The sequence below is a fragment of the Nipponia nippon genome, unplaced genomic scaffold (assembly GCF_047370975.1).
Source record: "Nipponia nippon isolate SJK-2023a ecotype South Korea unplaced genomic scaffold, ASM4737097v1 scaffold_1, whole genome shotgun sequence".
NCBI classification, from domain to species: Eukaryota; Metazoa; Chordata; class Aves; order Pelecaniformes; family Threskiornithidae; genus Nipponia; species Nipponia nippon.
The window spans coordinates 42,462,570-42,487,226 of record NW_028262290.1 but is presented as its reverse complement, the minus strand read 5'-3'; the positions used below and the strand labels follow the sequence as shown (position 1 = coordinate 42,487,226).

Genomic DNA, 24,657 nt, shown 5'->3' with positions numbered 1-24,657 from the left:
TTTTCTGATAGATATAAATTGTATTACCTGAGCTTTAACAGCAGATTTGACCGGTAGTTGTTGTTTCTTATTATTAGATCATTTAGAGGCATATCTTTTGTTAAGCTTTGACCTGACCATGTTTGGAAAAAATATATTTAATAATCATGCAGGTGAATATTTTGTGATAGACATAGTGGCTTTTCTCAGGTGATGATCTTTCTTTTAAAAAAGGTGAGAGAAGATGCAGTGGTTGGAACAATCCTTTAAGATCTGGAAACTCGTTCCTTGCTTTGCCACTGATTTCTTAAGTTAGGATGATAAACAGTACAAGGAAATTGTGGGCTCCAATTTAGAGGTGTATCCATTGTGGTAATACTGTCTGGACTGTTGCTGAATAAGGAAATGAGGCTAGTTCATTGAGTCACGAAAGTTCTACCTCTTCGGAGAAATACTTTTGCAATGTTGAAGTGGGTATGGTGGGGGACAAGAGTTGCATTTATATCCCCCCCTCTTTCTCTCTCTCTTTTTTTTTTATTGTATTTCTTATTTCTTTTATTTTTCAAATTAAATGCCTTCACAAGATAACCTTTAGGATCAGTGCTTACTACTCTATTTTTTTTTAATGCTATTTTGCATTTATTTTATGTTTGGAAAACATTAAAGCAGGAAGTAATTCACTGCTTTTCTCCTTACTGATGGTTGCTTTGTATATAATTAGAATATTACATTAGAAGGTTTGATAAACAGAGAAATGAAACAGCCAGTCTCTTCCACTCTTGGCATGGGCTATGTGATAAGAAGTTATCACATTGTAAATCTTGCTGTGAACACTGGAGGATTGCAGTCCTGGCAGCGTATCTTTGTTGGTCATGAGAATCCTCATTTGATTGCACTTTCCTGTAATGCTCTGTTTTGAGCACTGAGGGTTACAGAAAGGATTATAAGCATGAGACTGGCATGCATAAAATGGTTATAATCACAGTATTTAAAGATGCTCCAGAATCTTGCAAGCAATCCATGGACTCTATTGGAGTCTGAGACAATTTATGTGGACATTCATTAAAACATCTCTTGACTGTTTGAATATTTTATGGGCTACTTGTAAATGAGAACTTGATATGAAGTAAGATAATTTGCTTGCTTTTTTTTTTTCAGATAAGTGATTTCTTAAAATAGGGAATCGATTATTTTTCACTGCAGTGTTGTATCAGTTGCAAAATAAAAAGGAATTCTAGCATAAATATTTGTGCTACATCTGGCATTTGCTCTCAGGCTCTTAGCTATTACTGGAATCCAACTTCACCTGCTTTACAAATTCCTACTTTCCGGCACAGAGTGACTTCAAGTGCACTGATCGTATTCCCTCCTTTTAGGTTACTATCATAACAGCACGAAAGTGGCTGTGAAGACTCTGAAGCCTGGAACAATGTCTGTGCAAGCCTTTCTGGAGGAAGCCAACCTCATGAAAACACTTCAGCATGATAAGCTCGTTAGGCTTTATGCTGTAGTGACCAAAGAAGAACCTATTTATATTATAACAGAATTCATGGCTAAAGGTGAGAACAACATTGGGTCTGCAAACAATGTTTTAGTAAACTCTTCTGCTTCTCATAAACCAGTCCCCTTTCTTTAAGAAGGAAGGAATAAAAAAGGAAAACTTGGGATTTTAGCATTATTCTTTTGAATGCTCTGATATAAAGTGAAGAAGCACCTATCCTAGAGGAGGGCTGAGGCTTTAATTTTATGATTCATTGCTGCATTTGTGAAATAAACTATTTTTACAGTGTTCTTAAATGTAGTGTTTTTAATTGTTTCGGATGCAGAGCATAACCCCCAAAATAGCTCTGGTTCCTTTAGGCTCTCTACCTAACTTTTTGTGTCTGGTGTCATAGCAAGGCAATTAAAACAAACCTTAGAAATTGCCTTATGTGGCCCTTGAATTGATAAATCCATGTGTAATAACGTGAGTGATGAGTGGTCCTGCAAGGATGGCTGCACTACTAGAAAAAGACAACCCTTATTAGAGCATTACTACACAAAATGAGCGAGGTTTCCTTCTCAGATTGTCTTGGGTGGTAGTTTTTCTTGTTTTGTTCTGTTTTCAAGCAATTCTGCGGATAACTTCATAAACAAGTGTTGAGCCACTTATTCTTTATGACTTGGAAAGGATTGATATGTGTGATTCTCCTAGGCGGCTTTCCTGGTAGTCCGTAGACTAGGCTAGGGTGCTTATCAAACTCAACAAGGTATGGTCTGATGGGGGTTTTCTGCACCCAGGAAAATGGCAAAACTTGGATGCCTGACATGCTGACTTGGATGTTACTGGTGTTAAATCATTTAAAGAGACTGCCTTGCTGTAGTCAGCTTGAAAATACATCAGAACACTTCACTGCAAAAATTTTGTGATCCAGAAAATTGGGGACCTGGCGTGACCTTTATTTTGGTAATAAGCTGCACTGACTTAATCTTTCTCTGTTGTAACAGGAAGTTTGCTGGATTTTCTGAAGAGTGATGAAGGAAGTAAATTGTTGCTTCCAAAGCTAATCGACTTCTCTGCTCAGGTAAATTTTAAGAAATATGCTCAAAATTAATGGGATTTATTTCTCTCTCTGTCTGAAACTCATGCTGGGCAACTTCATCCTGAGTTTTTTTGCATTAAAAAAGAATTTAATTTTCAAATAAGTTTTGGTCTGAGTAAATAAGGTTACTTGAAAGGAGGGAATAGATAAAAGAGGTTTCAAAGGAAATATGTGAAGTTAAGCTTAACTCTTAGATACTGCTGGTGACCTGCTTGGATGGCAGTGGTACACAGCCACTTTCCTTTGTGGAAAGGCTGCTTTCAATTCGAGTGGCTGTGAGTTGAAAGTGTAAATATAAGTTTGTGAGTTTGTGCTTGTGAGATTCCTTCGATGTTAATAAATGTGTCATTTTTACTTCTCAAGTTAGGTCAATTGGTCAAACTTCTCTTAACCTCAAGGGACTATTGTTGGTTTCAAATTCTTATGTAGATTACTGTGAAATAAATGAAATCTAATCAAATGATGTTTCAGGTACTAGTATCTGATTTATGAACAGAGATGATTGTTTCAAAATACACCGAGTTATCCCATGTCATAAATGAAATCTGTAGAGAGAAACCCCAGAGCAATTTATGTGTCAAAGCCTGGATCCAAGGTGCCTGGAGCCCAGTGTTTCACCTCAGACAGTTGCCAGCATCAGATGTCCAGGGAGGCATATAAGAAAACAGAGTAAGAATCGTGCTTCTGCAAGGTGTAGTTCATGTTACTAATAGGTAATGAAGGCATTTCTGATAGGTTATTGTTTCACCGACCTTTCAGGGTTTTCAATATGCATTAGCAGTTGCAGACTGTTGTACTCTATTAAACTAACTTGTTACAATTCATGAGGGAAGATGAGAAAGCTTTGAAAGATGTAACAAAACATTAGTGATTTATACCAAAAAATCACTGTAAGAATATTATATAAATGTTTTATGTAACTATTGCTATATAAATAAATATAAGATTAGATATTAGGAAACATTTCTTTGCCAAGAGGGTGGTCAAACACTGGAACAGGCTTCCTAGAGAGGTGGTCAATGCCCCAAGCCTGTCACTTGGGCAATGCCCATAATAACATGCTTTAACTTTTCGTTGTCATATATGGTTATATAGATGTTCAGTATATCAAATATAGATTTTTATATAACATAGATTCAATGCAGGAGCTGGTTTTGCTACGATTGTTGGTCCAGTGTACCTACAGGCATTCTAAGTTTTCTGAAGTCTTTGGGTAACTTGTCCTTGAGAGTTTAGTGGGGCAAAAGCTTTGTAGATGTAGAAAACTTGCTGGATCTCAGGTCATGGTTTGGAGAGATGAGTAACAGCGGGCGGAAAAAAAATGTAGCTTTGAAAACAGTGTGTAGAATTCAAGGGAGAGAAGAACATCTGGGAGCAGTGATATGAAAGGAGACCCAGGATGTGGAGAGGAAAGCACATGTGGTTTTATAGCAGACCTTTTTATTGGACTTAGGGATGTTGTGTTCATTTTAAATTAATATTGTGGTTTCAGAAATGTAAGGCTCAAAAAGCTTAATGAACTAGAGAGCAACTCTAACTGTGTACAACTTGGGTAAATCGCTCGCAAGATGACAGGGGTCAGCGATTGTCATTTACAAAGCTTTGAATGTCAGCTCACTTGAATTGGACATCGCTTGTCACCCTGATCTGATAGCAACCTCTCAGAGCCAGTTCCTGCACTTGGCCTCAGAGGCCAGGACCTTGTGCAGCACAGGTGATACGAGAAGTCCCTCTCTTCACCTAAGATGTAGACTATCAACAGAAATTCCTGAGAGCAAAGCCATGCATTGAGTTGCAGAGTGATCTTAAAGGGATGTTCAGGGAGGCCTCTCTGAGGATTTCTAGCTGCAGCCCAAACAAAACTTTGGAACAGAGATACTGGGATTTTTCTTATGGAAAGAATTTGTAGCTTTTTTGAGCACATTTGTAAAGAGCCCTTAAAGCCACTGGGTAATAACAGGAGTGTGTGGAATAGACTTGCAGGCTGCATGTCATTCTCTGACCAGAGATTTCCCTCTGACTAACACAGATGTTCCCCTGGTCTTCTCTAACTCTGACAGTTTGAATGTTAATTGATGGGTCTTTAGGGCAAAAGACAGACGAAAATGTTTTCAAATGTTGCTGGCCTATTGCTAAGGTACTGGTAATTTTACTGCAGACCTGTGGATGACACTTTTCCAGAATGTAAGCTGTATATAAAGGAGAACATAAAATGTGTCTAGTGTTTTTGGTATGACTCTGGTTTGTACAAATGGAACACTAATTTATTCTTACAGTAGTGATGTTAACCTCCCTGTGCAGCCTAAGAGGAAAGAAATTTGGAGAGTTATGTTTCAGAAGAGGTTTAAAAAAAAAAAAGCATGGGAGGAAGCTCATGGTGAACCACTTAAATAAGATCAGACATATTTTTTTTTTGCCTTGGTTGGTGGACACACGCTTGAGCTCTTCATGACTGTCTAATCACACCATTCTGGCAAGGCAGTTTACCAGACTATCCCAGCTTCTCAGAAAGACTGCAAATACAACAAATGGTAGCTGAGGATTGGCTTATTTTTCCCCTCGTGCATCTGCGATGTTGCACGAGGCTGGCCTGCTCCCAACCATGCTGCACAGCTGGCTGACTCACATCCACATGTGTGCACGAGACGTCTGTTGCAACAAAAATTGCTGAAAGAACCCGACCCGTTGTAGAAAGGTACACTAGCAATGGACTTGTCATACAGCAGGAAGAAAATGGGCAAGGAGGAGTTCCACTGAGTATGTTGCCTTTTTATCCAGAGGAATGTAATTTGCTGCCTTACAATGGTCTTGTCAGATAAGGAGGGAATGGGAATGGAAGAAAGGGAGGGGAGGATGTGGTCTCTGTGACTGTCAGATAGCTGAAGAATGTAGTGCAGGTAGTTGAACATGAACCCCCAGCTGAAGCCCATTTTCCAAGTGGTGTTGAAGAGCGCTGCGGGTTGGTGTTTCCATTGCCAGGCTGCTGTTAGTGCTCCACTCGCCAACTTTGTAACACCTTTGCCTTGAACAGTCTTGAAAGAAATCTGCATTTACCAGCGGTGAAACATTCTGATTTTGCAAAAAGAAAAGTAAGGACTGCTCCCCCAGGTGAAATAAACACCTTTTAAAAAGATAGCATTTTTCAAGCAAGTAATCTTGCTATACTCCGCTATACTGATTGTGCTATTTTGTTAGCTTAACACCCACACTCACTGATTGTGATTTTTGACAGCAATAGCTGAGTACTGGGGACAGACTTTTTAATAGGGCCTGTAGCGATAGGACAAGGGGTAATGGTTTTAAACTAAAAGAGGGTAGATTCAGACTAGATATAAGGAAGAAATGTTTTACGATGAGGGTGGTGAAACACTGGAACAGGTTGCCCAGAGAGGTGGTAGATGCCCCACCTCTGGAAACATTCAAGGCCAGGTTGGACGGGGCTGTGAGCAACCTGCTCTGGTTGAAGATGTCCCTGCTCATTGCAGGGGGGTTGGACTAGATGCCCTTTAAAGGTCCCTTCCGACTCAAACCATTCTATGATTCTGTGATTCTATTTAGTTACACTTACATCTAGTGACTACTTTAGCGTATAGCTGTGGATTCAGGATTTTTATGGTTTTTTTTGCTGTAGGTAGCAATCGCAATTCATGCAATCAGGCTAGTGGAAGACATGGCAAGAAAATGCTTGCTAGGAAAGTGGTCCGGCCCAGTTTTGAAAGCAATCTTCCCTCTGAAAGAACTGAAGTTTATCTTTTGTGTTTTAATTAATTCATATGAATAGAGGCTGGGGAAATCTAGTGTTAGCTATGCCCTGGCAAAGATGGTTTTGGCCATTAGAGGTGAACATCTCTAAAAGGAGTGTGTTTTAAAGGAACCTGAGGTTTGCAAAGATATCTTCAAGCACATACTACCTGCTTCAGTACAGAGCAGGGCTTTGGCATCTCCTGTAAAAGTAAGCAGAATTGTCAGTATGTCGGGCATGCCAGAAACAGCCAGGAATATGGAGAACTCAAAATCTGAGCCCATTTCCCTGCCTGCGTGACCACTGCTGGTGCGTGGGTCAGCAGCATGGCAACCTCATCAGCTGGTCTTGCAACTGTCACACGTCTGGCAGGCATTAGCTGACATGGTTGACAAGCAGTTCCCCTTCCTGGGGCTTCTGCCCGTCAGTTCAGCCAGCAGGCTCAGGGAACCCAAAGGTCCTGTTGGTTCCCAGTTATGTGTTGGAGGGTAAGCAAATTTCATCACTTTGTCCACAAGCTATACTGCCAAATCTTGCTAATGCAGCAGGCCAAGATGGTCCGCATGGACATTGCCCATATTCCCTTTGGTCATCTGCAGGCAGGAGCCTAGCTCCTTCAGCACTAAAGCGACGGGCAAACTCTGGATTTTACTAGTTGGTTTTCGTCGTGCCCCAGAGCTAATTTACCTAAAGAGCTCCCAATTCTTTGTTTCACAGTTCTTGAAATCATACTTGCTTCTGTTTGATGACAGCTGCTGAAAATGTATGACGCAAATTCAGTGAACCTTTTGCATGTGTAAACTCTTCCTGCTTCTTATGCAAATCCTTTATCTACCATGTAGCACACACATGCACAGTTAGGAAAATGATATCAGTTGTTACTGAACATACTCACATCATACCTTTCAAACTGGTCAAAGCTTTGTCACAAAAACAGTCTGTCATCTTTCCCGTGCAGCACTGATACTTTCATTAATTTTTCTATGATCTACAACTTCATTGGCAACTCTTGTCCTCTTCTTTCTGCCTTCTAAGGCTACAAATTAAAATTATAATAAATTTAGAATAAAATTAGTAGAGATTTTTGATGCAGTGCTTTAATCCCTATCTCTTCTCTTTTTTTAAGGGGAAAAGGGAAAGTCCTAAATCAGAATTAATGTTAACACTTATTTGGCATTGGGAGATTTCCACTGCAGTCTTGCCGTATTCCTTTTCAGGTTTCTTTCATTTTTAATGATACCCTCTAATGCTCCAGTGCATAATTATATACGTGACTTTAATAATTCCTTTTTTCACTGTGGGTCTGCTTTGACTACATAGCTGCTTCGCTGGAGCAAGAGGAATATGTTTTTGCAGCCGTTCCTGACCTCACCTTTAGGATAAGCACTGCTGCAAACTGAAAATTGGTATTACACTGATATATCACTTGAAGATTAAAATGTGACTGTTACACAACAGTTTTCAGTTGCCAGATACAAAGGGTCTACTCCCTGTTCATAGGCAGAGAGTCACATGAAGATGAACTCTCATTTTGCAAACTCTGTGATGAAGAAGTATATTTTCTTTTATTATGCATCTGGACATTGTTGAAAGGAGCCTGGTTTTGGTTAGTCCCAGATGAAAGATGATCTTGTCCAGATCAATAACACTTATTTGCTTCAAATCTTTAAAAACTGCAGACTGTTTTTTCCCTAGGAACCGAGAATTACCAAATTTAAGGCAATGTGAACCTCAGGATATGCTCCATTATTTCCTCTGCTTAAACTTCACCAGCAGGATGCTCCCTCCCACCCTAAGTGCTTTGGACTCATTTCCAGTCTGGTTTTCAGGCTGCTTTACCCGCTTTGGCAGGAGCATCCCGCCAAGTCCTGGGCCTGAGCTGGTGGGCAGTCGAGAGCACCTCTGAGGCCACCGTCCCTCACCCGCCGAGCCAAGGACGAGGGATGTGGCCAGGGTGTCCTGCTCACGGCTGGACCCTCAGGGGCGGCATCCCAGTCCCAGGGAGCGAGTGCAGTGGTTCAGCCCCGCTTGTCTCGCAGGCAGCAGCAATATGGAGGGAATTTCAAAGCTGCCTTTATGCACAAATCCTTGCCTTGTACTGCCTGAGGTTTCACGTGTAGTTTTATAGTACAGATCCTGAAAACAGTAAAAAGCCACATCTGTCAACACAAAGGGAAATCTTGTAAAAGTATACCTAAACCATCTCTAAGTAATCATTTCTACATGGTTTTGGTTTAAAATCATAGATAAAATAGGGCTGGAGAGGACTAGGGAGGTTCTTAGCCTAGTTGTTTCTCATTATTTTGGAAATTGTAGTCATACCCTTTTGTTTTTTTCCCAGAGTTGACTTCATTTGTAACCAAATAAAAACTAGGCTCAACTTTGAATACTGATTCATCACTTATATTTTTTCACCATTTTGCTTACTGGCTTTGCAGGCGAGTAAGGATGCGTGAGTTTGGATTTACCGATAGTTTTCAGGTGTCTCATAAGCTACCTATATCCACAAAAACTGTCCTAACCCAGTTTTTTCCCCTTTCCACTCTGTGTTCTTACCCGTTTGTCATTCACGTTAACCATGTGTGCACCCTTGGCCCTTTCCGTGGAGACTGAAGCAAAGTCAGGCATTTAAAAATTTCTCTGTAGCATTTGCATGTAGTCTTCTCCATCATTTAATCATTCATTTAATGTGAATGTTTTCATTGGTCTTGTCCTATGACTAATGCACCTCTAGTTTCCCTGCTTATACTTACTATTTGTAGCACTTTTTGTGGGTGGGATCTTCTGATTTTTGTCATATTGGGGGATTTTTTTATATTTTGTTATTTGACTTTATAATTTTCAGGTGTTTCTGACCATGTAAGATTTAGCCAAATCGATCATCTACCAAAGGTCTTGGGAGTCTGGGGAGGTCCCTGCTGACTGGAAGCTAGCCAATGTTATTCCAACCTACAAAAAGGGCATGAGGGAAGACCCAGGGAACTACAGACCTCTTAGTCTAACCTTAGTTCCTGGGAAAATTATGGAGAAGATTATACTGGGTACTACTTAAAGGCATTGACAGAATAATGCAATCATCAGGCACAGTCAACATGGGTTCGCAAAGGGAAAGTCCTGTTCAACTCATTTGATATCGTTCTATGATAAGGTCACCTCTGTAGTGGATGAAGGGAAGGCAGTGGATGTAGTTTTTCTGGATTTTTAGTAAGGCTTTTGATACTGTCCCTCACAGCATCCTTCTGGACAAGTTGTCCAACTGTAGGATGAGCAGGTTCACTGTACACTGGGTGAAGAACTGCCTGAAGGGCAGAGCTCAAAGGATTGTAGTGAACGGGGCTACATCTGGCTGGTGACCGGTCACCAGCGGTGTTCCTCAGGGCTCAGTCCCAGGGCCAGTTCTGTTCAGTATAGTTATCAGTGATCTGGATGCAGGAGTTGAATGCACCATTAGCAAGTTTGCAGATGATACCAAACTGGGAAGTGCTGCTGACTCTTTTGAGGGACAGGAGGCCTTGCAGAGGGAGCTAGATAGATTGGAGCATTAGGCTATGATTAATGGGATGAAATTTAACAAATCCAAATGCTGGATTCTGCACCTAGGATGGAGTAACACTGGGCACAAGTATAAATTGGGAGAGGAGTGGCTGGAGAGCAGCCCTGCAGAAAGGGACCTCGGGGTGCTGGTTGACAGCAGGCTCCATATGAGTCAGCAGCGTGCCCTGGCAGCCACGAGGGCAAACCACATCCTGAGGTGCATCAAACACAGCACACCCAGACGGTCAAAGAGGTGATTATCCTGCTGTATTCAGTGTTGGTGCAGCCTCACCTTGAGCACTGTGTGCAGTTCTGGGCCCCACAATATAAGAAGGATGTGAAGGTCCTTGAACGTGTCCAGAGGAGGGCAACAAAGCTGGTGACAGGGCTGGAAGGCATGTCCTGTGAGGAGCGGCTGAGGACTTTGGGCTTGTCCAGTTTGGAGAAAAGGAGGCTGAGGGGCGACCTCATGGCTCTCTGCAGCTTCCTGAGGAGGGGAAGCAGGGAGGGAGGTGCTGAGCTCTTCTTCCTGGCATCCAGTGTTAGGATGTGTGGGAATGGTTCAAAGCTGCTCCCAGGGGAGCTTCGGGCTGGACATTAGGAAGCATATCTTTACCGAGAGGGTGGTCAAACACTGGAACAGGCTTCCTAGAGAGGTGATCAATGCCCCAAGCCTGTCAGTGTTTGAGAGGCATTTGAATAATGCCCTTAACGTGCTTTGAGCCCTGAAGTGGTCAGGCAGTGGGACTAGGTGATTGTTGTAGGTCCCTTCCAACTGAAATAGTCTATTCTATTCTATCTAAATTTTTCTTGTCAAGCACTCTTTACAATAAGTGTGATTTACCCTTGCACTTGTAATTGCTGGGTTTTTTTGACGGTGTGGTTGTTCCTGAGACTTTTTTCCCCATGAAGTTGTACCTGTCAGCCCTCCAGGTTGTTTAAAACTTGCTTTCCTAATAAAAAAAACCACCCTTCATATTTTGCTATTCTTTCATTCCCTTTCATATTCATTCCACTCTGTTTCATGATCCCTGTCACTTAATTTTCCTTCTCAACATGATATAATGCATTCTCAGCATGATGTAAAAACATCCTATCAGGCTGACCCTAAGCAAACCCCTCCAGCCTCTTTAGTATTCCACATTTTTACATACAGCCTAGAAATGCACAAGCAGACTCCATTACGCATGTTGCCATAACCTCCTCTCTGCATGAAGAAACAGCGTTGCAAACTATGTGTAAAACATGCCTTGTTTGAAAGAACTCTTGCAAAAGAGGATCACAGACCTTTGGAATGGAAGTTGAAATCAAGCATGTCTTTGAGTTGAAAAACAGAGCTATGAAGGGATCCAGAAGTTCTCTGGTTTTGCAGAAAAAACCAAAACAACAACTGAGTTTCACCTTGTGGAAAAAAGCACAGAACTGCCTGTCCCTCTACGTGCTGTTTAATGCCGGCTGGGACGTTTCACCGAGGAAGTCTTTGAGTTGTGACCAAGTGCTTTTGCTTCTCAGAAGGTGTAGCTCTCCTGTGGCAGTAGGTTCTCCCCTCCCTACTTCAAAGCCCTCTGCTGCTTTTGCCTCCTTCCCCAAACACCTTCAGAAGCTAAAAGAATGGGTCAGAAAGTGGGGAATGCATGTTTTCAAAGCAACATCCTATGTGCCACGCTTTTTCTACTATTTTCTTTCAGGATTTTGAAAGAGTTTTATACCTGTTTGTGATGTGACCGACAAGAGCTCCAAAAAGTTAAGCAATTACCCTGCTGTACAGGTAGAAAGAGGAGAAACAGAGAGGAAAGAGCACTGCCAGCTGAAATCCCACCCCAAATGGGTGACAGAGCTGTCTGCAGAGCTGCGGCTCCGAGTCATTCACTTATTGCGTGACTTTTAGCTGAAGATTTACCGTACAGAGGCTGTCTTGTGGAGTGATTTATTTCTTCCATTCTTACCCTGGGTGCATAGTTCCTAGCATTTAGAGCTTTGTTGGTTGGTTGTTTTTAAAAGGATTTAACTTGGGTATTTCTAGAAGTGTGTCAGTAGTTCATTAAAGGTGAAACTGCTCCCTTCCTGGTGGTAACACTTGTGCAGTGTAGGGCAGAACCCTCTCTTAAAGGCCACAAAACATATCCCAGAAGCCCAAATTAACTTTCCCATCCTGCTTCTGAGTAGTAGTTACATGTAGCCGAACAGTCTTGACAGGTACCAATGATCATTAAAATAGGGGGAAAAAGGCTTTAATTTTCTTTTGTTCCCATGAATTTCTCTAACATATCATTTGGCAATGAAAACCCAACAATTATCATAAAAAGTTATCACGTGGGCTCTGGCACCCGTTCCCTTGATCAAAAATCCTCTTTTTTTTTTTTTTTTCTTTTCCCACGAGCAAAGGTTTAACGTGACCAGATGTGTGAATTCAGTTGCCCAGTTGCTGTGTTTCCCCTCCTTCTCCCATTCAAAATTCCTTGCCCATTATTCTTCTCCTACTCGGGAATTTTTTGCATGCCCAAATGCTTGCACATACGTGGCTTCTTTGAATTTCTATGATTCAATGCAGCCAAACCTATTGTCCTGGAATTTCACAGAAATATAGCTTGTATTTGCTGAAAACATAATGGATCGTTTGATGTCACATTCTTCATTTGTGACTAATCAGATGATGACTTCAGCGAGTCTGGCACAAATAAGAGGAAATAAAATGGTCTGTCCAGTGGCTTTGCTAGGTTGGACTTGGAAACTAAATATTGCCAGCACAAATGTCTCTTTCGTGAAGTGGTTCTTCATTCCCCACCCAGCAGTTCACCCAAATGTTAAATCCGTGCAGGGAAGTAGGAGGAAAGTTGATTCCATTGTGATGGCTGGTGTATTTTTGGCGACGTTAGTGAACCTGTCTGTGTTTTGGTCGTATCTGCCAAACTGGCCAGTCCAATCTCAGCATTGATCTTAAAGCAAAACCTTCCCTTTCGTCTCTCATTCCTCCCCAAACCCAAGTAATCACATGGGAAGGAGAGAGAGGCAGAGCAGGCTCTAATCAAATACTACTCTTCTGTTTTGTCTGCAAGTCTCTAGTAAGATTCTCTGTGGCAATTATTCACTAGTAGCTGCTTCCTTCGTTATAAAACGTCTTACTTATTTCTAGAAAATGAAATGCAGGTGTTCTTCATTCTCTTCATCACCGGAGTTTCTTTCTGGTTTAGTGTGAGACCCTCCCTGCGTCGTACAAGGGCAATGTAACACTCTGCTCTGAAGAATACATTGGTTTGTAAGAAGACACAGTGGAAGGAGGTGGGAGGGCGAGTGGCATTATTTTTCCATTGCCTAAACTGAAAAAGAGGAACAAAGACCGTGTGGTTTTGTGTTGTAAGTGGTGGCAGTGTGTGCCTTCGCAGCACCCCTCGGGGACTTTTTAAAAATGAATAAGCAGAAGTGATGTTAATGTTTTCTTAAGATTTGGTCAGGTGCCCCTGCCTGCTTTACTGCACGGCTGAAACCATCACCTCTGGCGCCGAGAAGGGATCCATGCACTTGTCTTCTCCTGAGGTGGAGAGGAAAGAGCCCGTGTATGAGTGTGCTGGGGACTGGCACTGGAGAAGGCCCCTTACTGCTTTACTGCTGATTCGTTAGCAAATCTGAGGGCTTGCGCGTTCCCCAGCCCCACCCGGGCACCCCCGGGCACCCCCGGGCACCCCGGAGAGGTACCTGCCGCGCGGGCTGGACCGTGGGCCTTGCCGGGGAATGGCCCATCACCCGAGTCTTACAAGGGAGAGAAAAACCGACAGCTCACAAGCACTGGGTTTATTTTTCTTTTTTCCTAGTTCTTCTTAAACTTTTGGACAGAATACAATCTACCCAACAGTTTTATTGCTCTGACTTCAGAAACTATTCTTTCAGTTTCTTTTTTTCTGGAAAGTAATATGTTTTTCTCTAGGGGAAAAAAAAAAGAAGTTAATCTGGGCAAATACTGAAAAAAATCTTCCCCAATGCATATTTTGAAGACATTAATCATCTTTAATTTGGGTTGGAAATTAATTTGGGCTGCTGAAATACAAATTAAATTTGCTTATGATTGTATCTGAGAGCTGGCTGTTGCCAAATGCTCCTCGTGTATGAACAGGTACATGTTGTAGAAGAAAATAGATAAAGTTGTTTTCCCTATCTTAGTAACTATTTCCCGATTGTCTAGGCCTATGCTGGGTAAATAGAAAATTGTTGGGTTTTTTTTTTTTTTTCACTCTATCTGCACTGTTGCTTCATCAGTCCTTAAAAGAACATCTGTATCTTGTTTAACGTATTAATTCCTTCCATTTTCTTAGTATTTGGAAAATAAACTGTTGAATAATTTAGGGAAGAGAATATTTTAGTAGAAATCTTCGGAATATTTTAATTAAGCTTTTGTTTCAGGAAATGTCTCTAATACTTATCTCTAATCCTGCCAGCCGTTAGTCACCCAAACAATTCTTTTGAAGCTGCTACTGTAAGTATAGTTTTGCAGGACTGCATCTACACATAAGTTTTGTGTGGCAATCACCCTTTCTTTGCTTCCATCTAAAAATTGCTCCAAAGATACTGGTAAGGAATAAATGGATGTGGCTTTGCTAATACATTGAAAGAACAGAGAGCTCAGACCTGCTGATGGTGTTGAAATATCAAAATTGTTGTTTCATTTGTTGCAGATTGCAGAAGGGATGGCGTACATAGAAAGAAAAAATTATATCCATCGGGATTTGAGAGCAGCGAATGTTCTGGTTTCGGACTTACTGATGTGCAAAATTGCTGATTTTGGACTAGCAAGAGTCATCGAAGACAACGAATATACAGCAAGGGAAGGTATGTATTTTTATTTTTGTCTTTAAAACTTCAGCCTCTGGGAGGCAGTGAGTCTGTATCTAACAATAACATGGTCACCAAGGACAGAAAATGCCGTAACAACTTCCCAGGCAGCATTCTAATGCCGACAACTTTTAAAAACAATAAGGAAACAAGCAACCTTTCTGTGCGTCCCAGGCTTTTTGAGAAGTTTATTTTAAATACATTTGAAGAACAAATAAAATTGAGAGTACTTAACTGCACGCAAATTTTTCTAAATTGAGCAAATTAATTGCGCACCCACAGCTTCCATCCCACTGAATTAAATGCCAAGAAAATATGATCTTATTTTCTCTTCACATCCTTACGTGCCACATGCACCTCCTTTCCCTTAGGGAAAGGAAGGAGCCCTAGCAGGTGTAGTTGCTGGTAACAAGAAAACCTTTAGCAGACCGGGTTGTCTTTTGAAGCTGCCTTAGGAGCTGCAGCGCTGATTTGCGTGTTGGGCAGCACTGCTGCTACGTGTAGGGACACTGGAAGGCTGGGTCACGTCCCTGTTCAGCACACGGACGGAGGTGACATCGCAGCAGGGTCAGGACTGGCGAGAGGGGAAATCCTACCATTAAAGATATTTGTCTGGGTTTCGCCATGCGTGCTTTGCTAATGTTGTCAAGGATCCTTTCAAGAAGCGCGTAGTCAATTTGTTGGAGTGAAAAGTTTTTATTTATGCTTCCATGCACAGATGGCATTAGGGTAACTTTGCAGAGTAGGTTTGTTGGCTGGCTTTCCCCCTCTTGTTTTAAAGACACTACTTCTTATTTTCACACAGTCTGGATGGAAACTGTGGTAATGTAGGACGAGGGGGGAAGAACTAAGGTATGAGGAAGAAAGAGAACGATGCGCTACAGTTGAGATTAAAGGAAGGTGAGCTATTCAGCAGTCCCTGGGGAACAGTAATTCAATAGATCAGAGGCAAGGGTCAGATTAAGCAGTTTTCAGAGGTACAGAACCCCTATCTGTGGTTTTTTTTAGCTACCTCTGGACATTGTATATTGATTAAATGAACCTTTCAGGTTATAAATTCTTTATGATGAATTTCTTTGATGTGTTTTCTGCCATTCAGAAAAGTTTCCTAGCTTACCTGGTATTTTCTGCCAGAATGATAGAGCAGGCTAAAAAGGGCATAGAGAGAATCTGCTTGTATTACTCTTCTTTGTCTGAAGAGCTGATTTAATATTCCCCAACAACGGCTGCTTGAACTTTTCTTACTTAACTGGAAGGAGTTTGCTTTTATATGGGATTTTCTGAATCAGTTAATTAGACATGAAAGACAGTATTTTAAGATATGACTTGCTACTGCTTTTGCATCTATGGCTGAATGTGAAATGTGTTAAAGTGTCTGTTGAAGCTAGACAGACTTCCGTTAAAATAGGAAAAGTTAGTTAAAGTCTAGTGAAGTTGCAGGTGATGGGAATTGTAAGATTGTTGCCTGACCACTGGGCAGAAGGGAAAACGGAGACTGTATTTTTAGCAAAAATTCACCATGCCTAAGAGTCAAAAGGTGCTATGCAATTTTCAGCATCTCATTTGCACCTCTGACACAGGCCGTGTAGTGTGGCAACATGCATCCCGCAGCACATCTCTGCTGGTAACTCTTGGACAGAAAGGAGTTGCTGGCAACTTCGCTACTTTACGGGTATCGTAGGCAAGTCGTTTAAGACCTTGTAGTGACTTGATATCGAGTGTTTAAATTTGCCTCTGACTGATTGAGACTGTGCTTTTTTGTAGGTGCGAAATTCCCTATTAAATGGACAGCACCAGAGGCAATTAACTATGGATCTTTCACTATTAAATCTGATGTGTGGTCATTTGGGATTCTCCTGTATGAAATCGTTACATATGGAAAGATTCCTTATCCAGGTATGGGCCTGTGTTTATACCGTTACTCTGTATTTATACTTTGGTGTTAGAAAGCAAAGAACATACGCAGGGAAAGAGCTGGCATCTGACAGCAGCGACAGCAGTGATTTGGAAAACGTCTCGCAGGTAATGTTATCGCTTTGAAAACTTATAGTCACCGTATGTGTAAACCACGTGCCTCTCTGGGGTAAATTTTAGCAAACAGACTAATGGCACCATGAACAAGTGGTCATTTTTATATATTCAAAAGTGCAACTGCAGCAAATGCTGAATTGTCACAGATCCCGGCTTTACGCTCAGCAGCACGGTCTCTGTAATACGTGAAAGTGCTAAGAAAGTGTTTCCACAAGCAAATAGGCTGTAATAATTTGTCAGTGGTAGCTAATCTAAACAAACATGAAAGCAGACCCTAAAGCAGCGCTGTATATAGCTAGGAATATTTGCTCTTCATTGTTCCCTATGGTTCAGGTCTGAGACCACAGAGTACATCAGTCATAGCTGCATTAAGTAGCTGCGAAAGGGTTACGTGCTTTACGTTTCGTTTTTATTTCTGTTAAACAAAATACATATTAATGTTTCCAGCACACAGAAACAACTTGTATGAAGGATATTTTTGCACACAAAATTGTTGCATCTCAGGCATAGCTGATTAACTCAGGGTACCAGACTGCATTCATTTAAGCTTACTGAGGTTATGGAAAATGAACCAAAATTCTCTTATCTTGTGGGCAAATGGGGAAAGTACAGCCATATCCACCTGTGCTGCCATCTCACAGATGGAGTGACTTATGAGAAGAACCCTTAGGATGCTGCAGTCCACAGGCAGTAAAGGGAGAGAAGATATCTCATCCAAGCAAAGCTTTCCCAGCACTTCCAGTGCAGCAGCTCTTGCTGTTTACACAGTGAAAGCATTTTCACCACCATGTCCTGAGCAGCTGGAATTCTGCATCCTGAACTGCCAGAGGTGTCAAAGGGGCAGACCTGGGGGACCCGAGCCCCGGGTCCTGAAACGACAGTAGGCTCAACACCTCTGGGCACAGGGAGACCAGACCTCCCATGAGACTTGGGCAGCGGGGAAGGGGTGATGGCGGCCAACTTCACACTGCGTTATGGAAGAACATAGCAGCTTTCCATACAAGGCATTCTCATTGCTCGGTAAGGCTCCAGTCCAGGAAAGCACTTAAGCTCAAGGGTAGCCCCCTTAAACTTCAAGAGATGATAGGGCTGCTTGCACAGCTAAGTGTTTAAACATATGCTCCGGGTTGGTTTTTAGGTAAGGGCTATGAAATATGTGATGGCGTAGCAGGTCCTCCCAAAGCTATTCTAAACACTGCTCATGTCGCCAGGAAAGATCAGGTGGGAGTTGTATGCAGCCGAGTAACGCCTGGTGCTTCCCACAGTCGGGATACTTTTTTTCCCCGTTAGCACACGCCTACGTATCCAGACAGTTGCCTGTGATGAGCTGGGCTTACGAGGTTATGTCTAGATGCCTTGAAAATTATCCTTCTCTGAGCAAACCTACGAGCTCACCTGGAAACCAGCACGACAAAAACACAACCCCCAATTCAATCCTTAATTCTGCAGCTATGTCTGCTCCCTCTTTGCCTCCATAAAACATATCATATTTTTATTTTAAGAAAAAAAAAAATCAATCTGTACAGCAGACACTGTACTGCTCTACTACTGTGGGAAAATCTCTCTTCTAGAGGAAGTCTGGGCAATATTTTTTTAATATGCGATCACTTTTATGAGCACCATAAATGGGCCATTCACTGTGGATTCATTTGTCGATGAGCAATTAGAAGCGGAAGCCTCTTGACTGCATACAGGAAGATTTTAATAGTTTGCAGGCATTGTTTGGATTAAACTGGAAGAGGGATATATGTCTATTTTAAATAGAAGTATAAATTGAAATAGCCTATTAAACTGAAAGTTGAAACTGAAGAATCACAAGGACAGCAAAATAAATGGGTGACCAATTTACTTTACATGAAGAGATGTGACAGGTTTGGGCAAATTACCCCAGCATGGCAAGAGTAACCTAGTGATAGGTTGTAACCAGCAGCCACTGGAGAGAAACAGTAAATTGATTTTTCAGTTCTAACAGGAACGCTTCAAAATATTATTTTCAATTATTACCCAGCTCCAGCAACTAGACAGTATTTATGCATATTTATGCAGTATTCAGCATAAAGCTGCGTATGAAAGAGTTTGAGTTGAAACCGGCAAGTAGTTAATACCTGTGAGGAAAATCTAGGCAGGCAACTTGGTAGGAAGCATTTCCAGCCAAGAAACTTGGGGCTTTTGTGACCTTTGCTGGTAAAGGCCAACAGCTGTTTCTCTTACTGAGAAACTCAAAGCAATCAGTGGGACCATAGTTTCAGGAACTACCTCTGAAATATGAAACAAGTATCTGAATCTCTGGGCAAGTAAGTTGAATTGGTTGTTAAAACTAACTTCCAGGAGATTATATAGTATGTCAAATAGTGACAACATCCATACTTGCATTCCAGTTATGTCAGCTGCTCTTCACAAGATATGCTGCTTTCCATATGGTGGGATTCTTCCTCCACATCACTGCATTCACACAAGTTCCCAGGCTCTAACATAAGCAAATATGTCTTTATCTGTGACACTTAACAGGTACCATAGTGTAAATTAACAGACATGTACCGAACCTTTAGAGCTAATATGTCCTTTGCTAACATTTAAGAGGGTGTAAGTGTACCGAATATGCACGTGGGATATATTTCTTTTACTGATTAGGATGTAGTTTTGATAAGACAGGTAATTTTCTAGCCACAAAAAAAAAAAAAAAAAAAAAAGAAAAGTTAAACAAGTAGCTATTTGGAGAATACCACATGGACTGTGGGGTAGACAGGTAAGCCTTTTTGTTTTAAATAAAACGCAAAACATATGCAAGTCTGTTCATGACATTGTATTTACTATGGAATACTGATAAAAGTCTTTTCATTTTTGTCTTGTGAAGTGGTTATTTACCAGATAGTTTTCTTGCAAGTTAGCTGAAACACAGGCTTTGTCCTTGGCATTCAGAATGTAACAAGCAATCAGTCCTGCAGGCATTGGATCTAAGCACAATCCTATGAAGTACTTAAACCCACAGAATCAGCCCCATTCTGCGCAGAACCCAGTAGCAGTAGTCCTCATGCGTTACACACAGTTAACTAAGCCTTTGCATAATATAACTAACTGTTTCACTGCATACATTATATACAATCCATTTCTTTAAGCTTAAGCAGTCAGATCACTGTTCTCTATAAAATGCTTTATCGACTTTCTTCCTATATTTATTTTGTCTTTATATAGCAGTAATTCCTTATTCTGTGACAACATGCCATTCCACAGCTACCTTCAAAATACTGTTTTTCTACACACGTGTGCAATGTTAGCTCAGAAAAACGTCACTCCTCCTTCCAAAGCGTAACTGAAAATACAAAAGATGTAAGCACTCTGATCCAGACTCAGATTTCATGGCTGACAGTATTTCTAGAACAGGTTAAAGCCAAAAGGCTTGAACTGAAGTCAACTATATGAACCATAGTAATCTTGAATAATCAAAGTAGTTATACCGGATAAAGTTGTTGTTTGGTTGTAATTCAGATGTGTCCTTACCTGCCAAGTGGTTTAAAGCGTAGCTTTAATAGTCAGATAAGACGTACAAAGATGCGCGCAGTCTGCAGCAAGAGCTGCGCAGTCACCACATCTGCATCTCTGCTGCCGACCTTGCTCGGAGCAGGACCTCTCCTGCCTCCTCTCAGCAGAGCGTAGCTGCTCTCCCTGCACCTCTGGGGAACTGGCGAGAGCAGGAGCAGTGAATGTCACGCACAGACCTGACTGGAGGCTGAGTTGCCTGAGAAAAACCATGAGAAACTGTAGTCTTAGGCAGAACTGCACCACAGGGAGCATTTAGCCTGAGGAGCAGCCAGCAGCTGTGGGGTCTGGAATACCCTTCTCGATAGAGGGAAAGTCTTCACTGGTGGTAGCAAATATCTAGGCTGAAGCCATCGGAAGAAACAGCATTCACCGGAGTACAGAAAGCTTAAAAGTCTGTGTCCTGGAGAAGGTAATCCTAGCACAATTATTCCCCTGGGTTGCATAAGATTTGCAGAGGAAGGGACAAGCTGAAAGGCAGGTTTCTGGGTAGGAAGTGGTGAGCCTTTTTGTTGGCCCTGCCATAGCTGACCTTCTGAGAGGAGCTGTCGAAATCATTCCGTGAACCAATTGGTCAAGGATTTAAAAAAGGAGGGAGGGGGGTGGGGCAAAAAAAAAAGAGAGGAGGAGGATGGAGCCCAGGGCAGGCCTCTCTCACGTGAGATTAGTTGGCATGTGAGGGTCAGGACGCGCTGCTGGTGATTAGAGTTCTTATCCCCTGAAAGAAAACCATAGTGGGGAAACAAAGCAAAGCTCAGCACAGCTGGCAAGATGGTTTTGCGCAATAGGAATACGATGAGAAAGAAGGGAGGGGAAATTGCCTGTTACAAGTTACAATATCTCCAGTGACAACATTCAGTGTCTTGCAATCAGCAGCGCTTACACAAATGCTGACGTAGAAGAAAATCTGAAAGTGTGTTACCACCTTGGGCAGGGTGGCTGGGAGCGTGGTCAAACAGGTAGGCTCTTCTACATCTCAGTGTGGATGGGGTCTACCACGAGCAGGGTAGAAGCTCTGCACCTACGAGACAAAGGCTGGTGCCAGGGTGGGCTTTCGCTGGGAATCTCACCACCACTGGAAGCAGAACAAACGGTGGCAGGACTGGTCAAAGGAACAGAACGGAGCTGGTTCTGGAGACAAGAATTATGATCTCCCCCATCTTGGCACTAAAAAGGTCGCTACAGTCAACTGGGGAAATGGAAATCTTCCCCCAGGGTTTTCAAAGCAAGTCCCTCAGTTCCAGAACGCATCTCAGCCTTGTTTATTGAACTCTTATTAGTAGCTACCTTTAATAAGCAGTAATACCCTTGTATTATTGGGTGAAGATCTTTGGAGCGAAGTAAATAAAAAAGAAAAAATTGTTTGTTTAGGAACCGAGATCATCATTTGCTCAAAATTTTCTTTTTCTGTTGAAGGTATGAGCAATTCTGATGTGATGGTTGCTCTTCAGCGCGGGTACCGAATGCCACGCATGGAAACCTGTCCAGCTGAGCTTTACGATATCATGAAAACATGCTGGAAAGACAAAGCAGAAGAGAGGCCAACATTTGATTATCTACAGAGTGTGCTTGATGACTTCTACACAGCAACAGAAGGGCAGTATCAACAACAGCCATAGAACAAAGAACACTTTTTCTACTAACATGGATCATTGGCACAGACTATTATTTGGACAGACTGCTCAAACCAATTACTTCACAAGTTTGGATGTCTTAACCGAGTGTGGAAGCTGAAATGCTGAAGGAAAGAGTATATTCTGCAGAGAAATAATAATGTTTATCTTTGGTTAAAACAGTTCCCCTAGAGATTGAAGTTCTCCTTAAATACTCTGTGTTTTGCATCTGCAGAAACATCTCAAACCAAGCAGGCTTTTTGGGGTGGGGAGGGAGAAGGAAGGAAAGCGATCATGCACCAGGTACAGTTTGACAACACCTTCTTAGATCTAAGTCATGGAATACATTACAAGGAGACGTTTATAAAAGGGGTGAGAAGATGCATGAACAGCCGTTTTCAAAAGAAAAAGTCATGAAGGAGAACTTACAGATTTAAGACATGGTGATGTTCTTAAATCATCTTTTTTTGAAATACAGCATATTGTGAAAATTATTTTTATATCCTTGTTATTTCACATATGTAGTTGGAGTACTGTCACCTCTTGTAAGACTTCCTAACCGGCGTCATCATTTCCTTTAAAGGAAGGGTTATGTATGTAATTATTTACACTGAAGATGATTCTGGTTTACTGCTGTATTACTCATCTTAAATGTAAAATAATTTTCAAAGCATTGCACAGCCATCACATATGCGGAAGTGCAATATGAACACACGTGACGGCAGAAGCAGCATCACGCCTAACTCCATATTCAACCTTCGCTTTCCCACAAGGCCAAAGTCATCATCTGAAGTCCATGGGAAAGCACAGGAGTTTGAAGGAAGTTTATCCTTTCATTGCAGTTGCTGAGACTGTTGTTACCAGTGAAAGTATTTTTATCTTAATTTTTAATTCTCTGTGATTATTCAAGAATATTCCTTATATTTTTGCTGCTTTAATCAACTAACCTCAAATCTGTTTCAAAGCTAAAACTAGCCCTAGCACTATCAAAAACAATTTGTGGAAATATGCAGTAAGATACCAAGTTACATTGCAGTGACACTATAGGGTTGTTGCTCAGTATATAAACCTAATTCATAAAAGTGAATGCAGTTTGCCAAGCTCTACATATTGAATTATTCCATCAAATTACTTACCAAAACAGCTGAGCTAGTGCAATTGCAATGTAACTACAGCATAGATTACTTTTTTTTTCCCCCAAAGTGACACTGGTTCTTACACCTGAAACCCAGTACATCTTTGGCACCCCTCAGCCCAATTATTTAGGCAATGGTACTTTGCAGAAGCTTAAAACCCGTTTGATAAAGCTTCAGTGTGCCTGCAGTTGAAGTTCAACAGCATAAATATTCATTGCTTTTCTTTTCCATTGGCTTCCTTCAGTCAAACTGTGTAGTTTAAGCAGACTACCAGTTAAATATGTAAATAGCGTGTATTGTACGGTGATTTTTAATTTTAATAAACACTTAATCTGAAGCAAGTTGTATGGTAGTAATTTGAGATAAAACAAATGGCTGATGTTCTATCGAGAGTGGTAGCTTCATGTGGAACAGGGCAACATCTGTTCATCACCACTAACAAGATTATTTTGCAATGGTAAATATTAATAGAATCTGCTTTCTTTAAATCCATTGAGCGTTGAGAAGCTGAAAAGGACTGAACCAGCCATGTCTTCATCCTTGTTAGGGTTTCTTTTTGGTGTGGAGGGCAGGAAAAAAGAAAGTCAGACCTCAGCTGTCCTTTAAAACAATTTCTCAGAAGACTTTAATGTAATAGCAACACAGTCCATTGCAACTCTTTGGAAAACATTAGGTGAGAATTGGTCAGCACTTCACTACAGGCTTCATTTTATTTTAAGGGAAAACAAAATAGCTTAAGATAACATAACCTTGTCTTTCAAACCATTTCCTGTAGCCAGCCAAAGAGCTCTGGGAAGTAGGAGGGAACACGTAAACAGCAGTTGCTCAGGGAATAAGAGGTTATAGTTACTGTTATAGAAACTTGCCAACATACACTCTCAGACAAGTGGCAGACTGTCAAGGTGTAATACCTTTGCAAATGATCTAGTGCTATAGAAAGGTTCCAGCATTAGCCTGTTTTGATGATTTACTTTAACTTCTCTTTGGCTATTGCTGTTCTTAGAGCAGTTTGTACATTACAGCTTTCTTATTCAAGTGATCAGCACTGAGTGTATTGTAGAACTATACCAAAATATTTTTTAATAGCTGGAATAGTTTGTGTGGGAGTAGAATAATAGTTCAGAAATTCTACCCTGGAGGGATTATAGGCCTTTAGAACTACTGGAGCTGGATAACCTGTATTTAACAGAAACAGTTGAAAACACGAGAACAGCACTGGCTCAAGCGCTACATCTCCAGCCTGGTTAAAGACATGTCAGAGTGATCACTTACCACTGCATTTGCGCAGACCAAACCAAAACTCCAAGACCCGGCAAGACCAGTCACACCACCGAAGGGCTGTCCTCAGTGTCGGAGAGGAAGGCTGCACCACCTAGTGTCTGCACAGGGAGGGTGAGGTTCTCCCTCTGAACGGGATCCCCTTCCACTGTGAGGAACAGCATTACAGCGACTGGTCAATCCAATTTCCTTATGGATTCTGCCTTGTTCTAAAGCAATCCTCCAGCACTTACAGGCATGGTACTTTCACAGTAGTTCGAAAAAAACCTCTTACCATCACTGACTGAAATGGCTCTAAGAAAGCTACTTCAAATTTCGTCATGCTCCAGTCTTCCTTCCTTCAGTTACCAGATTAAGGTAAGTAAGTAATATAATCAGGGCTATGATTCTTTCAACTCAAG

General features: G+C 41.5%; 1 protein-coding gene across 7 annotated transcripts in view; it reads left to right on the top strand.

The window, feature by feature from the left end:
• LYN (LYN proto-oncogene, Src family tyrosine kinase) overlaps positions 1-23,315 on the top strand; it is a 56,031-nt gene extending 32,716 nt beyond the window's left edge. For all 7 annotated transcript variants that reach the window (XM_087753194.1, XM_087753165.1, XM_087753173.1 and 4 more), the window contains exons 9-13: positions 1,356-1,538; positions 2,467-2,543; positions 14,505-14,658; positions 16,426-16,557; positions 21,646-23,315. In XM_087753194.1, the coding sequence (XP_087609320.1) occupies positions 1,356-1,538; positions 2,467-2,543; positions 14,505-14,658; positions 16,426-16,557; positions 21,646-21,848 (749 nt within the window). In that variant the 3' untranslated portion in view covers positions 21,849-23,315. The remainder of the gene's footprint in view (positions 1-1,355; positions 1,539-2,466; positions 2,544-14,504; positions 14,659-16,425; positions 16,558-21,645) is intronic.
• The last annotated feature ends 1,342 nt before the right edge of the window (positions 23,316-24,657 follow it).